Below are 17,158 nucleotides of genomic sequence, written 5' to 3'. Positions count from 1 at the left end.
GGATAAGTCGAATTAAAAAATTGCATTTTGCGGACGGTAATTTTATGATATGCTTAATATCATATAGTCAACCTTATTTTAAAATTCTCGTTTTTTAATTGCATCTTGTTTGTTACATTTATTTGTCGTTTTGTACCTGCTTTATGTAAAGAACCATCTTATACTTGCCTTTGTACTTGAAATAAAAAAAAATTCCACCATTTTAATATTCCAACAATTTTTGCCTACTTTTTCTATACTTTTGTGACCGTAGTATACCGGGGCCTCCGACGAAGGGGGGGGGGGGGGGGGCAGGGGGGCCTTGGCCCCCTACTTTTTTGCAAAACAATAGAATTTTTCAAAATCTTTTGTAATGGGTGTTAAATTTTCCCTTGGCCCCCCCCCACTTTTCAACCTTTGTCGGAGCCCATGTATACCTTATGTTTGTTAATAGCTTTTAAAATCTAGATCTTCCGTTATTGCGCTGCTAAATGGCTCCGACGCAGGTTAGAAAGTGGGGTGGGGGGCAAGGGAAAATTCAATAATCGTAGCAAAAGATTTGAAAAAAAGCTCTTTTGTTCTGCCAAAAAGTGGGGGGCTCCCCTTTTTTGGAGGCCCTGTGTTATATGATGTTGTTTTAAGTCATTACTCTATCTATTGAAAAATCAGTGTTTAGTGATGTAAGTTTATTGAGAATTTAAAACATAAGACTGGGAATTGAAGAGCCTAACACGTGGTTTTTGTCTTCGGGTAAATTTGCAGGTGCCACTGGTCTTGGTCCTCCTTCAGAATTATGACACGTATTTTTCCTTTCAGCCTCAGTTCTGATTTAATCGGCGAAACGAGGTAAGTGCTTATGCAAATGGCGGATCTGTTGACTTGTAGAGGTGGAAAGTGGAAAGAAAGTTCATCAAGCTCCCTGGACATTGATTTCATTCAAGAAGACAAAACTATAAATTAAGTTGATTGAATGACAAAAGCTACTTGACAATGTTTAAAGGGAGAACTTAATAATTATCAATGTTGGTTCCTTTAGCCAGCAAAAGAGCAATTTGAATGCAAAAAGAGGTGGAAATTACTTGCAGAACTGACTGGAACAACATGGCTGTCGACTCAGTTGGAATCGAAGAAAATTCAGATGCCCCTAAAAAGAGTGAGTGCATTGTGTATTTTGCCTGCAGCTCAAATTACAAAGTCAATTTTACTAGATTTGTCAACCATAGTTTTTGTCAAGTCTATTATTGACAATATAATTTATTGTGCAGGCTATTGCATGCAAGACAAATTATATGCACGTGCATACAATTAGAACAGTTACTTTATAGTCTATTACATGCGGTTAGACCTGTTATGCTGCTAAAGTGCTCATAATTAAAAAGGAAGCTTCTAAATCTAAAGATCAAGTAGCAGAATAAAATCAGTTCATTTGCTTTGACGGGAAATTGAAAGCAAACTATGCTCTACCACTAGCACCTACAAATGGTATAATGCTCTCCCATTTTTATTTGGAAAAATGGTTCTCATGGTTCTCAAAGTTGGAAAATACATGTGAATTTGAAAATAGGTAGCTGCTTGCAAGCAATTTTTTGTTTCTGCAGACCTACCAAGTCTTGCACATTCTGTGAAATTCTCATTCAAGAAGGGAGGAATGGTAGAAAGTACCATCAGAACAATAGATCAAATTAGGTAGAATACACAGAGGTGATTTCTAGATAATCAGACAAAAGTTGAAACTTCAAACAAAACTGAAGCATAAACTAAAGAAGCAACTGGGTTTCATAAAAGCCATGAAATGTCTTGTAAATCTGTCTAATGGGTTTTTCTGCTTGGCTCAAAATTTACAGAAAATAAAATAAACTTCCCCACATCATTAGATCAATACAATGTTGAATACATCATTAGACTGGAGGTGAAGCTCGCAACAGAGACATTTTTTATTTTTATTTCCATTTGAAGATTATAATGCATATTTACAAGCTATGCTAATTTACAAAACTACTATACAAAAACATGTTGCTACTTTGAAGATCAACCTTAAAATCAAAATTAAAATCAAAACTTTGACGTTAAATACACAACCTAAAAGAAAAGGAAAATAAATATGATAAAAAGAAGAACCCCTTTACCTTGATGGAAAAATTGTGGCTTCATCTGTGTGGTTTATTACAGAGTGTTTAATTCTTCTAAATCAAATTGGTCTGATTTTTGGATAGATTCTAAAATTAGCAGGAGTTTATTTTTACTTAGTTTGTTGGGAAAGTGTTTATCACCATATAATAAAGTCTGTGTTAAAGCATTATTTTTAAGATTTGTATATACAATTGCTCGTAGTAAACAAAACTCAAATGAGAAAATATCTCTGTGGTACTACAAGGGAAGGGCAGAAAAGCAAGTAATGTTCTGTATCATCGATTCCATTATTTTTAGAGCCCATTGGGTTTATCATATCCTGAAAATTGTGCTTGAATTCGTGAAAATTTAATTTGCTGAGACCAACTCTGAGTTGTGTGTGATATGATAGACCTGTTGGTTCATTAATGCCACAGGTAGATCTTACAGGGGGTCTGATTATTGATAAAGGCTTCTTCTTAAAAACAGTGATGGATGGTGCAGGTCTAGTCTCAGGATCAGGTTCATTCTATTCAGATAAGCAATGAGGATAAAATCTAATTTTGAATTTTTTTGTTCTAGCATTTATCAGTCCATAGACATTTGGTTACGAAGCAAATAATGTATTTATTGAGATTGTGACCACAAACATTTGAAAAGAATGGAAAAATTGACTACTCTTGCTATTTGGAGCTGCGAAAACTCTCCCCAACAAGTTTCTGTTGGAGAATTCCCTAGCACAAAAAGTTGAATTTGGGACCCCAAATGTTAATATAAAGAACAGCATGGTTAAGAAAGTGTTAAAAAATGCTGGTTATTTCAAACTCTTAGAAGTTGGAACTCACTCTCAACAATTTCTTATAAAATAATAAGTATAATCAATCTCGGGCATGAAGAAAAAATAGAGGTATGTATCTGCCTGCTACTATGAAAATCTACAGGTGCCAAGGGGGGGGGGGTAATTTAAGCCTTGAGTTTGGATCCTTTGTCTCTAATTCTTTGAGCGAGTGGAAGAATTTCAGACCTAGACGAGTCTCCTTTTGTTTTATAAATGAAGCTCTCTTAAACTTGGGAGCTAACAATCTTGTTGATAAAGCTGCTATGCTCTCGAAAATTTTAGTCAAAATGCTTCAGTTTTGATTTTATGTTCAGAGGGCTTTTATAACCTCATATCCCAATTTGGTTAGGAGACACCAATTAACTTTGATTGGCTCCTCTTTCTTATTATTTGAAAACAGAAGCTTACTTTTCTTTTTTTGCTAGGCAAAATAATTACTAAACAGTCATTTTTAATTTTTTAATTTGAAGGTTCTTCACTCTTCTCCTACATAATTGATGAAGTGAAGAGGGACTACTTACTGGAATATAATGAGCAAAAATTGCGGGAAAGGAGGAAGCGAGTTTACACCTTCATGAAGACCCCAAGAGAGCTGGAAAAGGTAGGTAAAATACAAACACAGCAGTAAGAACGATTTTTTTCTATTCAGTCTAATATTCTATTCAGTATTATAGTAACAAATTACCATTTCCTACAAACTACTTATCTACTTTACAAGGATGGAACCCAGCAGGAGCAATACATCATGACTGCCCCCCTGGGATTGATCATGTATCTAAATATAACTAAAATAATATACTTCTAATACTACATATGCAATACATTTTAATGCTGCATTATAATCCTACATTATAATACTTTGTACATATTTACAATAACATAAACACCTTAGACCATTGCACATTGGATGCTAAAAAGTATCACTTGCACTTAGATATTTGAAAACACCCTAGATTAGAGGCCAGAAACTTAGGTTGTTAAAATCCAAAAATGTTTTCCTTCCTTGTTTGAAAAAAACATTTATTTACCATTGACCGGGCAAAAAAATTTCATTTTAGTTCATGGTTTTTGGTATTCTCCTATGCGTGGATGTCTTTTTGTTCATATTCACATTTCTACCAATACGAGCTTTTTTGGCTATCTGCACATTCATTGTGAGGGTGCTAAAGTGCAGACGAAGGTAATCCTGGCAAGCTTTATCTCTTCAGAATTTTTTATAGATCTTTTGATAGTATATGCATTTTCATTCAAATTGCTGAAAGTTAATAAAGATAAACACTTCCCCCTTTTTTCCTGTGTTTATTTGCTGCAACTAAAATTTATTAATTGATATACTAGACATGAATTGCCAAAGCAGTTCCATTTGTAACAGCCCCTTTGGCCTTCTTACTATTCTCTAACACACACTAATCTTTTGGGCAATATTCTGACAATGTTTCTTTGTCATTCCATGCATCCCTCTGTATCTCTTTCTCACTATTACCCCCTCATTACCAAAACCACTCAACCCATTTTAAATCTTTCTATTTCCCTATTCATTTCCTGGTCATTTTTCACTTCCTCGCCTTTGCCTGTCCCATTCACTCTACTCTTTTCTTTTCCTTAATTTCTTTCACTCCACTTTTTTTTCTACCCTTCAACCAGTTTCTTTGCATTTCATGCCCTCAAGACCTTTTTTGCTCTGCATCACTCTCAGCTTTAATTCCTCTTTCTAAGCTACTTCAGTCTTTTTCTCGACCCTTCATCTCATTCGGCCCTACTTTTCTTAGTCGAAGAAAACATGGCATGCATGGACAATTCCTAATATAGAATATCATTTCATTCATAAAAATATTGATTGATAGGCAGCAAAAAATTTTCAGTTTTTATGTTTGATGCTGCAAAAATATGCATTTTGATAACAGAGTTAGAATTTCTTTTCAGGACTTCGTTTTTGGAACCAGTTCAAAAGGTCGATCTTCTGAAAGGTAAAATGTCGCTTTGTCTTGTTTGTTTTTCAAATTAAAAATAACAGACGAGTTAAGTGTTAAATCTTCAAATGATGCGTTATTGTAATCTTATTTTGTCTAGCAATATTATTTCAAAATAACTTATTTTTGCACAGACTTCCACTACTTACACTACTAGAACTTTTAAGATTTGGTGCAAATTATCTAGAAGAAGCTCCCTCTATGATGCGAAAAGCTGTTCTTTCCTTTCTTTTCGAGTTCATTCAATCGAGCATTTTGAAACATACAATTTGAAATGTTTTTTTGCCTTTGCTTTGGTCGTTCCTAAAGAAAATTGTACAATACTGTTCGGTCTCATCAGTCCCCTAGTAGTCTGACACCAATTGCCAGTTAAAAACAAAAAAGGTTAGATTTTGTCTAGAAGCAGATCATTGTCAGAAACAGGGACAAAGCAGCAGGAATTGTATTTTAATCATCAATTATTAGAACTATTATTGACGGAAAACTTCTCTCTTTAATCTGCTCCTCGCTAAAGAAGACTGTACAGTGCTTCTCCGACTCGTCCATTCGTTTGTAACCTTACATCAATTAACAGTCAACTATAAATCTGTACAATCTTGAGCCTGGAAGAGAATCGCTGTCACAAACTTAAAACATGTGCATTTCGATTGTGCTCTGTGTGAAAACATTGTCGTTTGAATCAATAAGTTGTCTTGATGTTTGTCAGAAAGTAACTCTGATTACTATTTTAGCAATAATCATGATTTGCTGTACATTTGGAATGATGCAAATAGACACATCGGTCCTATATCATATTGTACGAGGCCAATCCGTCATCAAGCTCTATGTTGTATACAACATGTTGGATGTAAGTTTCTACATATTTGTTTTCTTAGGCTGATGCCAAAAATTTGCTCAATTTCTTCCCAAGTTTTGTTCGTTTTCTTCCCAATAACTCTTTTCTCTATGCAAATTATCCACGATGGGTTCTTACTTTAAGAGCTTTCTAGGCGGATTTTTTCTTATTAAATAACATCAAATTCTGTTACAGATAGCAGATAAACTGTTAGCTTCGTTTGGCCAGGATGTTTTAGATGCTCTTTACTGGACAGCAACTGAACCGAAAGGGAGAAAACGGGAGCATGTTGGAATCATACCGCACCTGGCCTTGTCTCTCGTATATGTTTGTATCCTTTCAAAATCGTCATGTTTGACGCTTATCCAAGTCACCTTTGGACGTTCACATAACAACGTAAACACAAAAATGCCCGCAATTGGAAATTTAGCATTGAGATTTTCTTGCCAATGAAAAAGTTTGAATTTTCACAAATGACTTTCTAAAACAATTTTCATCATTTATTAGGTATGATTCTAGAATTTAAGCATTCAAAAAGGAGTTGAAAAATACTTGCTTTGTTGAATAACATTTTTCAAAAGGCGATTTTTATTAACTGTTGACTTTTCATGTTAACGTATTTCTAAATGTTCATGTGAAAATGAAAATGTAATACCCGTATTCATTAGAAGAACTATTCAGGCAAAGTCAAAGCAACAGCAAACGTGAATTACACTAGTATCAAAGCAACAGCAAACTGCCGGGATGAAATCTACATCTTTGTCTATCTTGTGACATTTTATCTGAATTTAAGACTACATAACCGTTGCTACCAAGTAGATTGGAATAAGATTCTGAAGCACAAATCGAAGCAGATGTAGCATGTGCTTCCCGGAACTGATTGTTATTGTATGTAATTTAATAATGTCATCATCTCTATATGAATCTTTGTACTCTGTTGTTTGTACAGTATGTCTGTTGTTCTGTCTTGATGTGTTGATTAACAAACTGTGATGTTGTATAGAATGATTAGATCTAAATTGTAAAGTTCAGTTGTTGGATTGAATATGAACATATGAACATATGAACTTGTATTTGTCTTCCTCGCTACACAGAGATTCTCTTGTAAATGATCCCTCGTATTAATCTTGCTCTTTGGTGATCAATTCTTTGTTTATGCTCCTACTTCTTAGACATTCCTTCACCACTTCATAGATTTGCATAGCCTGCTAAACCTTTGTCAAGCAATCGTTCTAAACGTTGCATTGAATTCCTTCAACAAAGCTCTGCTCACCATTATGATCTCCAATCAGGTTTGTACTCGAATACTTTCTTTGAATGGTGTATGAATAACAAGTTCTTCATTGCTCTTTTTATCATAACTTTTTCCTACATGGTTTAATGCTTTCGTACAGCATCGCTATGCCTTTCATTTTATGTATTTTCTTTCTCTGTAAATCTAATTTTCTAGCCTAGCTGTTTTCTTCTATCTAATTCTAAACTTTCTTTTTTCTTTTCCAAGACTGTCCTGATTTTTCCATTATGTCTTCAATGTATGTATTTTTCATGTATTTTCTTATGAGTCTAGTTTCCTGTACACTTTAGATATACTCTGTATATCTCAAAATATTACGCAATTTCTACTTTATATTTAATCGTTTTCCCTGCCTATCGTTAACTATTATCACAGGTCATCCCAAAATTCATAAAATCCAATGGACGGCCTATATCCACCACCAATTTCTTCGGGGAAATTTTCTATTTACCGTGCGTAATCATGTGGTATAATTTTCTTAGAATTCTTTTTCATCTCAATTTGTTTTTGCATCTTCTTTTTCAACTTACCTTGCTTTTCACAATCAACCTTTACTTTTATGTCTTACCAATAAAAGATTTTTCTTTATTTTCCTTTCAAAAATTTTGTATTCAGTTTCTTCTGATTTTGCTTCTTATGTTGTAATAGGTATTCTTTATCGACTTCTTGTGTCTGTAAAACAATCCTTGTAATTTTCAAGGATATTTCTTCCTTCTCCTTTTTCTTTTCTTCTCGTCCAATGCTCACTGCTCGATAGCCAATCACTAACACATGGAACTCTTTCTTGAGGCTTTGCAACTTTTCTCAGGTGCCACTCGATTGAGGTCAATATCCATACCACACTTAAACGAATGATAAACTTTAGTGCAAAATATTATATTCTTGATTTAAGAATGTCTCTCTTATTCGTAGTTTGTTGAGATAAAAGGGAGTGTTTTCAAGCGAGTCGAGAAAAACAATTTATTCCAGATATCTTGCAGTGGTAAGTTTTATTGTTTTATGAAAGAAAATATCGAAAATACTTTCTACCATAACACTGAATAGCTTGCACAAATGTTCGAAAAGAATTGAGACCTCGTGACGATCTGTTGTAGTAGATCCATTGTACTAAAAACCTTCAAACTCTTTTATATTTTCTAATTTTTGAACAAATCATCAATGGATCGGAAAAACTGTTGTGGAACATGGTAAGCTTAATCGATTTCAAACAGAAACTAGCAGCCATCGACAGATACTAAATTAGCTTAAGTTGCCTGTCAATCAACTTTTAGCCAATCAATCAATCAGAGGCTTATTGAATTGCCAATATTGAATACACAGATGGCCTAACATACACAGATGGCCTAAGCCAGCTTGATATCTATCTATCTATTGCCTTGAATGAACAAGGGTTATTCAGGTAAAATTTCTGCTCCTGGTAAAGGATGGGGAATTTCTGCTACCTATATAACCACGAGGTAAAAGGTAGGGGAATTTGCTTAAAATTCAGGGCATTGCTTAAAACTCTTCTTTCCAAAGGACAATCACTTTTGTCCTATTTTTCTCAAACAAAGGTGCCCCAAATGATTTTTCCGTAAGGGCTAGGCCATGACACGTGCTTTAATTTATGTGCAAATAGTATTTTATGTTCAAATATTTCTTGTAAGGGATTTCCAGTTTCAATCGATTTCCTCCTCTTTTTCTATAAATTTCCTGAAAAGACACCATTTGCTGCAGTGTTACAGTGTTGAATCAATTGCAGCCCGATCAATGGGTCACATAGTAATGACAGCTGAAGTCCACTTCATCATTGCCTTGATAAACAAATGCAGAAGTGTTACGTTTGTAGTACCAGATCAATAATTTATTTCGATTTACTGCAAATCAAGACCAAACCAAATAAAGCCCGCTAGCAAATTTTTTTGTTTAACGTATTGTTTACTTGACTTTCTTGTAGATGCAAGGGAACGTTTTCATTACGTCAACTTGATACTGATCGTTTTTATGCGGAACATGACTGAATTCAATTGGGATGTAGGTATGAAAAATCAATTGTGGAAACATTATGTTACCTTTGTTTGTGTCATCGAAAATAGAAAATTCTGTGTCACATATAGCTTTAGACATCAGTAGAAAAAGGCGATATAACTTCGTATTGATTCTGTGCTATCACATATGACACTAGTATTTCATAGAAGGAAATAACAGATCAAATCAATTATTATTGGTCCTAACATAGTGCCCAAGGAGTCTTCGCCCATTTAGCTGGCATCGTTACCTCCTCCTTCCTGTGTCGCGAAAATCCCCATATGACGTCAATATCAGAAATCTAAACTTGAAATGGTTGGCTAAGATCACACTAAGATCAATCAACTTCTGCCAGTCAACTCGTTACCAGAAAGATTACGGAAATACAACTCGTTACCCGATTACTTAAAGTTGACACGTGCTGAAACAAGAAGTCATCAAAAACACCGACGAGAGTTAGGCCCCCTACACTGGATACATCTCGTATCTTTTATAGAATCTGTTATAGTTTGAACTCTGTATTATTCGTATCAGATTGGGTCAATGAACCAGAAACTCTATGAATCGGGTATAATGATTTGGATGTCCATTGTGTTCCATGCATGTTGCCAAGACCCCTCTTGTCGTCTAGCCCAAATCATTGGTTATCCCTAATATTGGCGATAGTTGCATGAACTATTTATCATAAGTGGTACCTTTGTTTTGCAGAATACATATGGAACTTCATCCCAGCTGCTGGGCTTGTAATGGGGTCGGAATTTCTCGTCGATTGGTTCAAACATGCATTTATCACTAAGTTCAATGACATTAAACCAGAGGTGAGATGGACTTTTTCATGTGACTAACACACCATGTTTGATGTCAGAATTCTTTAATGAAAGTGACGGAGTCCTTCTTTTATCAGTAGTTATTTGTTAAATGTGGGTTGTAATGCAGTAACGAACGTCACAGATGTTGATCCTTGCTCTTTTCCTAGCCCCAACACTGAGTATGATTTTGTATACATGCCGATAAGTACGTTAATGCATTAGCGCAAAAGCTGTTTCAAGGCTACAATCACTGCCAAAACTCTTGGAACACTTATGATATTTTCAACGTTTGCATGCATCCGTTCCCCTCCCCCCTTCAAACAGTGTTGTCTCACAGCAATGTTAAGACATACTTTTGTGACAAAACTTTTTCTGCCGATCGCTGTGATATACTGCATTGTAAGCAACATTGTTTTAGGGGGGAGGGGGGTTAGTCTATTAGAAACATGTAGGTGTTCCAAGGTTAGCCTTTGTTTGATCTGTTTTTTTAAAGCGAGAACATTAAGACAAGCAAACTAAAATAAATGGCAGCAGATATCTCTTATCAAATGAGATTGACTTTCTGCCTGGTAACAAAAGGTAGTTAGAATCTTCATGTGAGCCTTTATTTTACTAACAAGTTTTACGGTTCTTTGTTTCTGTCACTGGTAAAGGCAAAGGTTATCTTTCGTTTCATATTTCATCTGTATCTCAGCTAACAAAATGCACTTTATCTTCTTCTCATATATATTTACGCTATGTATTTTACTGATGTCATTATATAGGGCACTGCACTGGTCCATACAACAGAATCAACTTGACCTTGAAAACTGCTCCCATTACGATTTATAAATCATTCAAATGCTTTTTAAATGGCTTTCAAGTATTAATTTTCATTAATGTATGATTAGCTTAGTTTTGAGAAAATATAGTGTCAATTTACCATACATAAACGTAGCTTTATTGGCTGTCATTCTTTTAAAAGCAAATCCTTTTTAGGTTTATATCCCTAATAAACGCACTCTTTTTAAGCCCCCAGTTTTTAGGCCCCCTCTAGAACACACAGAATTAAAATATTAAAATACCAAACAAAGCAAAATATGTAGGTGTTCCAAGGAGTTTGGCAGAGATTGTCGATGAGTGGTCTATCGGCAACACGAATGTGGATATAAGGGGTAAAAGAGAAAATTTTGCACTAGGAATTTTTATCATTGCCATCATAAGCAATTTTAATCCTTATTAACTATACTGCCTATGGATATAATTAGTGATATGTTTAACCATAGCTCAGGCACGTTTTATCGCAAGGCATAGCTACTGTCTTTGCTTTGTTGGTGGACTAGTGTCTGCTTATTTCACAAAATAGGTTAGCATTTTTATAATTTGATTTCAGGTTTATGAAACTTATCGGGCAAGTCTTGCACATAATATTGTTATGAACAGACATGAATCGGTAAGTTTTGATATTGATTTTCAATAACGTATTTTTAACAAAGTAATATTCTATGACCCTGGCTTATAGGCAACCGTAATAAGCTAAGAATATGTGTTGGAAAAGAAAGGAGGACGACTACACGTGGTTAAGGAATCTATTACCCCAGTGCTATAGGTGGCTGAGTGGCTGCGTCGCGGACTACAGATCCAGGTGCCTGTGGTTTGAGTACCTGCAATTATCAAACATTTACTTAGAGTGAGGGAGAGTCGCCAGCTCTCTGTAATTCTAGGCGTAGTAATCACGAGGTGTGGTCACATCGAGAGGAAGGACCAGGACACTGCTCGATAAGCATAAGCTTCTCAATGCCTGAAAAGTTAGAAACAAATACAATCCTAAAACCAGAAAAATCGATTTCCAATGTTAATATATTAATGTAAATTATGAGTAGTATTATGAGTAGATTATGTAGATTAATGTATATTAATGTATAGAAGTCCTGAGGTCATTTTGGTCGTTTGAAGTCAATTTATTGTTTATAACATATGGTATTTGCTTAAAATTCTAAAACATGAATATATGATTTGTTCACTTGTTGCAGACCAGGCAAACAGAATATACTGAACCTTTTCAAACTTTTCAAAATAATTTGTACTGTGCAATTTTGTAAAGAGCAGCCGTTTATACAGGGTTGGGATGGTAACTTGAAGAATGGATATTTTTTTAGGTCTTTTTTAATTTGTGGGTTTTTATATAATCAAAAACGATGAATATAATTTTCGTAAATATTATGAAGACAAGAAGAAGCCTTCAAAATTCTACTATCAAGCTAAGACAGCGAGTAGAAGAAAGTTTTAAATTTCAAAAGCAATGTTAGCTTTAAAGATAAGTTACGAAATAGTAGAAATTTACACTAACTTCGATCCTGGAAGGCTCAACTTCGCAAAAATCGGCCGTTTTTAGAATTGCAAATAAATTTTCTTCATAGCCCATCTAGTTTTCAAGAATCCCAGCAGTTGCTGATGTTGTTTGATGTGGAAATGTTCTCAGTTATTTACAGGTCACACTGATCAAGTCTCGCGAAAGATGGGTTTTAGTCCGCTTCCAATGGCCTGCTTGGTAGGTATTGCATTTTTGATGCAAAGTGTCAGTATGCAAATTAAATGCTAAGACACGACTCTCTTGTATTGTAAACACAGTATTTGAGATGAGCCTTTTCAAGCATCGAATGTTTCTTATGTATTGAGTCTTATTTCTGGCAATATGCAGTTGATGCAATCAAATGACTGTGTTCCAGCAAGCTATGTAATTTACTTTGACTTAAAAAGTTCTGAAGAATTTCTGCAAAAAGCATGGTTTGAAAATATGAAGGAATTTTTCTGCTTGCTTAAGAAGAAAGGGTCTCACATTTTTCTTAATTTTTCCCTAATGTTAGTATCATTTCTGTTCCTTGAACAGCCTGTTTTATGTAAAAACATGAAAAGTTAAGAGATAAGAAGCCATGTTTATACCAAGTTTCTTATATTTTCGAATATTTCCTTTTTCGAAACTGCGTCAACATTTTCAAAATAGACTAAGTAATAGCTTGTGTGCATAATGTATTTATTGAATGGATTTCTGATATCTTTGAAAAGGTATGCCTTTATTATTTTGCTTCTTCTCAACATACTCAAATATTGTTTAAATTAATGTTGCGTTTGATTGCAAAATCTGCTTTTTGAAAATTTTTTCCCATTTTTCATACAATCGTCAAATTTTTTTTCACCTTGTTTAAAATCGATAATGCAGATATCTAGCAGTTTGGCGATATAAGGAATTTCTTTTGCTTGCAGATTATACGAGTTTTTTCTCAATCTCTTGAGCTGAATGGTTGGCCTGGTTTTGTACTTTTTCTCGTTATGTTTCTTTGGTAAGTATGCCCTTTCAGACATTATATGAAATTATCTAAGCAGCTTTCAGCGAAGAATACCGCATAAAATTTTACTTTCTTGTATATCAATTTATTCGACATCATGTCGAGATGAAAGGAAAAAGGTGAAACCAAGTCTTTGAAGTAGGGTTCTCAACTTAACAGTGTTAAACTGGATCTCAGTTTAATCTTTTCGTTGGTTTAGCAAAACTATGTGTACCTGTTGAATTATATTATGTTTTAGCTCGAAGCGTACCCACTAGAAATTACTTCTACTGCACCCATAAGCTTGTCCTAAATTTGCAATGCTCTTTATGACTATCAACATCATATAATATGACTGCTAATATTTTAAAGTTTTTTCCTGATACGTGCAAAGAAAATTTTTTTTCTTAACAGTTATCCTTGCCTTAACTAAATTTTCACGTTGTGTGATTTAAATGATCTGAAAATATATTTTGCTTTCTTCTTGAAAGTTATCATTTGTTTCTGTTTATATATTAAATGTCTTGTTATTTCCAGCTTATGTGCCCTAAAGTTGCTTGTGAGCATACACATATATGGTGAAGCTGCAGTGTATATTCAAGTATTGAAGCCATCGCCGACGAAAGAAAAATTCGGCAAGACATCGTTTAGGTCGGCTAATACTGTACAGGACATTATCACTGAAGCTGATAGTAATTCGAGTATAGTTAACGATGTTACATCGACGAGCACAACTGAACCAAAGAAAGACATTTAATTATTTCAGACAAAGATCTATAATAACACGATGTATATCCCTTGCTAATGAGGTCTGACATCATTTTTATCGCACAAAGACTTTTTACTTCAAAATAATATTGTTAAGAAATATTCATTATTTTTTGGGAGTGGTATTAAGTTTATGTTGGTTCTTTGTGCCAATAGTTTTTACACGGTTTCTTTCAGCTAATGTCTGACTACATTTAGTATTATGCGAACATTGCGTGTCGATCTTAAGAAGGTTGGGCCATAAAAGGTATTTTGCATAAGTGGCACGAGAGGCCAGAGGCCGGGCTATGAACCGTTACCTCAGGGAGGGGGAAGGGGGTGGGGAGGGTATTGTGGCCAGTATTAACAGAAACTGATATCTCCAGAAATACCTATTTGAACCAAACACACAGTATCGATGATATCAATGATATTGTTACTGTTAAGACTTTAAAACTTCGTTGCTTTTTAAGAACTCTCAACCTTATCACATGTAAACGGTGCCAGCTGTATGCTCACCAGAACACTTAGAAAATAGCAGGAACACTCTAAAAATCCCTTCAAAAAGGCCATATTTTGTGAACTGGGCCCAGCAAGTCATTAACAGTAAGCAAAAATAGTATTTTTGATAAGGAAATTCATTTTATTTCGTTTTATTTCGAAACGTTCTTTATATTAGATTATAACTATCCATGGTAAATTTTAGACTATATTGTTTTAAAATGTTTAGAAAGTGTCTGTGTTTGTCGAACTAATGTTAAGAAAGGTGATTTTTATCTCAGAAAGTCCATTCTTCTGCCACTCTCATCAATTGCCACATCATGTGGATGGCTCTCTAGTTCGGTTTAACATACAATCAGAAGTGGAAGTTTCATATCAATCAGTTTAGCGTCGACATTTAAAAAAGAACCTTTCCAGCTCAAGTTTCGCAACAATATCTTCATTTATACATCATTGCATCCTACCTTGCCGGATTAAACTGATCAAAATGCCCAATTAATGAACTATTTAACCGGGCTGAATGCATATGGCTCAAAAATGGTGACCAAGGGAAATCGTTTTTCAGTCATAAGGTTCAGGACAATATGCAGAAAGCCTGTTTAAGTGTACTTCCCATTTATTCATTAATTTAAACCAGTGTGTATATAATAAAGTCATTCAAATTCATGCTATTTTCAAAGCCTTTCGCCAAGGAAAGATTTTCTGTACATGTAAGATGTTCAAGTTTCTTTGGATCGTAGAAATCGCCCAAGCAGATATTACCAGGGCGGTTGCTACTGTGCTATTTGATGCGGTGAACGATTTAGCTGAATAAGTACGGGAGTAAATCTTGGGTGTTGCACCCTACATACCCGTCAACGTTGGTTCTGGAAGCAAATGAAAGCATTTGGTTGGGAATTTAGCTAGACAGGCTCGTGTCACTGTTTCTGATTTAAACAGACTGCTTATTCACCAGCAATTGGAGTTGATAAATTGACCTTTTTGTGAATAGAATGCTTTTTGAAGCATGCTCACAATAATGTGATCTGATTCAATTCAGCTCATTTAAAATAAAGTGCACTTGCAATACTTTACGTTCATTAAATAAATGTAGCTTGACTGTTTGGCAATGGAAGTCAGTTCAGAAATCCAGACGACTGATCATTTCGTTTCCATAGTTTACAACAAAAAAGGTCTATGACATCTCTTCGAAACTCTGCGTCAGTAACGCTGTAGAGAAGTGGATTGACGATTACATGAATATAGAAGAATGACTTGTAGGCATTGAGAACGAGTGAGACACTTTCGGTGACCAAATTTGGTAAAAGGTCCCAAATAAGGTAGTATATTTTTGTTGGCAGCACAAGGGTGGTAAATGCTAAGACGATGGACACTAGCAAACGAACGACTTTTACGTTTCTTTTCAGCTTACGGTGAATGCAAAAAAAGCTGCCCTGCGTAAGTTTATCAATATCCTTTGTAGATTTTCGCAGCCTTAGGCCAATGCGGATATGCATAATGATGATTGCTGTGAGGGGTATCAGATACACAAATAACAGCAGGCATACACTGTATATCTTTGGTGCTAAAGTGTTGTTCCATGATTCTCTACATTCTCCATAAGGCTGCATCTTCAATGCGAGAATATTTGGTATACTTGATACGACGCAAAGAATCCATGTAAAGGAGGTCGCTATCCATATTTGCTTGACTGTCAAGCGCCGCTTGAAAGGATGAACTACCGCGCGGTATCTTTCGTATGAAATCAGAAATATGCATCCGACATTGACAGACATGATTGTGGTGATAGCGGGAAAGAGAAGCTTACAAGCAAAATGCGGATATATCCATCTGAAGTCACTGTACATCACTGCAGCGATGAATGCAAACAGGACAGAGAGAATCGTGTCATTAACAGCCATCAAAGCAACAACCAACTGAAAAGCCGTTGGTGTTTTTGGCTTCAAAAATCTCGTCATTATCACAATCAAATTCAAGGCGAAGCCAGTTGCTCCTGAGAAACTTGCAACGACTGCCATCCAAAATGTTGACGCCATATCGAGAAAGTTCTTGTAACTTACAAAATAAATAGCTTGATTTCCAGCTATTCCAAGCCAAAGATTTCAAGGAATTTTCCACCTCTAGTTCCACAGTTGCTCCGGGAAAGCGCTTTTTGATGCAGACAACTAACAATAAGAGTTTATCATATCCTTTTTTCCTGTTAACAATAAAACCTTCATTGGTTTCTCATGAACTTTCAATTAACTGCAAATATCTAAACATAAATGGTTTATATTCAGTTGTAGCAAAAAAACTGTCTTCAATTTTCCTGCTGGAACGTGCTTGTTGTGTCTTTGGAGTAGAGCTTAGCAGAATAGCCTATGCCATGCTGTCTGCATCGAAAATTTGGTTCATTGTCGTCATTCAATAAAACTGACTCAGTTCACCTCATTAAACCTATATTATAATAGCACTGTAAGATGTTCTGTAGCTAAGTATGTATTTAAGATGCCTTTAAATCATCGCTTCAGAAAGAGTTTATTTTCGCAGCTGCTAAGCACTTAAATGTCGTTAGCAGCTAGTTTCAAGAGACGACAAAAATAAAGAAGTTTGTTGAGATACAGAATTCATTTTGCTTGGAAGTTTGGCAAATAGCGGATAAATATTTGAACGAATCTTTAAAATAACCAATAAAAGGGCGATTAAATTGACTAGGATATGCCAGTTTCTTATCTTTATTGAAATATACTGTTTCTAAAGGAAATAATCACAAGAGTAAAAGATA

At 35.0% G+C, this 17,158-nt stretch overlaps 2 protein-coding genes across 2 annotated transcripts; one reads left to right on the top strand and one right to left on the bottom strand.

The window, feature by feature from the left end:
• Window positions 1–318: 318 nt before the first annotated feature.
• Window positions 319–14,204, top strand: LOC135695836 (transmembrane anterior posterior transformation protein 1 homolog). Its single transcript, XM_065215019.2, has 14 exons — window positions 319–1,132; window positions 3,397–3,527; window positions 3,985–4,106; window positions 4,850–4,893; window positions 5,628–5,743; window positions 5,927–6,062; window positions 6,926–7,023; window positions 7,938–8,007; window positions 8,962–9,042; window positions 9,741–9,850; window positions 11,214–11,273; window positions 12,303–12,371; window positions 13,085–13,161; window positions 13,684–14,204. The coding sequence occupies exons 1-14, from the start codon at window positions 1,036–1,038 to the stop codon at window positions 13,901–13,903; spliced, it is 1,431 nt and encodes a 476-aa protein (XP_065071091.2). The 5' UTR covers window positions 319–1,035; the 3' UTR covers window positions 13,904–14,204.
• Window positions 13,683–16,847, bottom strand: LOC135695839 (neuropeptide Y receptor type 6-like). The gene has a single exon (XM_065215021.2). It carries the CDS (start codon window positions 16,428–16,430, stop codon window positions 15,510–15,512), a length of 921 nt encoding a protein of 306 aa, XP_065071093.2. The 5' UTR covers window positions 16,431–16,847; the 3' UTR covers window positions 13,683–15,509.
• Window positions 16,848–17,158: the final 311 nt, after the last annotated feature.

This window comes from Rhopilema esculentum, chromosome 14, assembly GCF_057945365.1.
Source record: "Rhopilema esculentum isolate cy_ngs chromosome 14, ASM5794536v1, whole genome shotgun sequence".
NCBI classification, from domain to species: Eukaryota; Metazoa; Cnidaria; class Scyphozoa; order Rhizostomeae; family Rhizostomatidae; genus Rhopilema; species Rhopilema esculentum.
The sequence above is the reverse complement of the archived record's forward strand: the minus strand, read 5'-3'. Positions and strand labels throughout refer to the sequence as shown.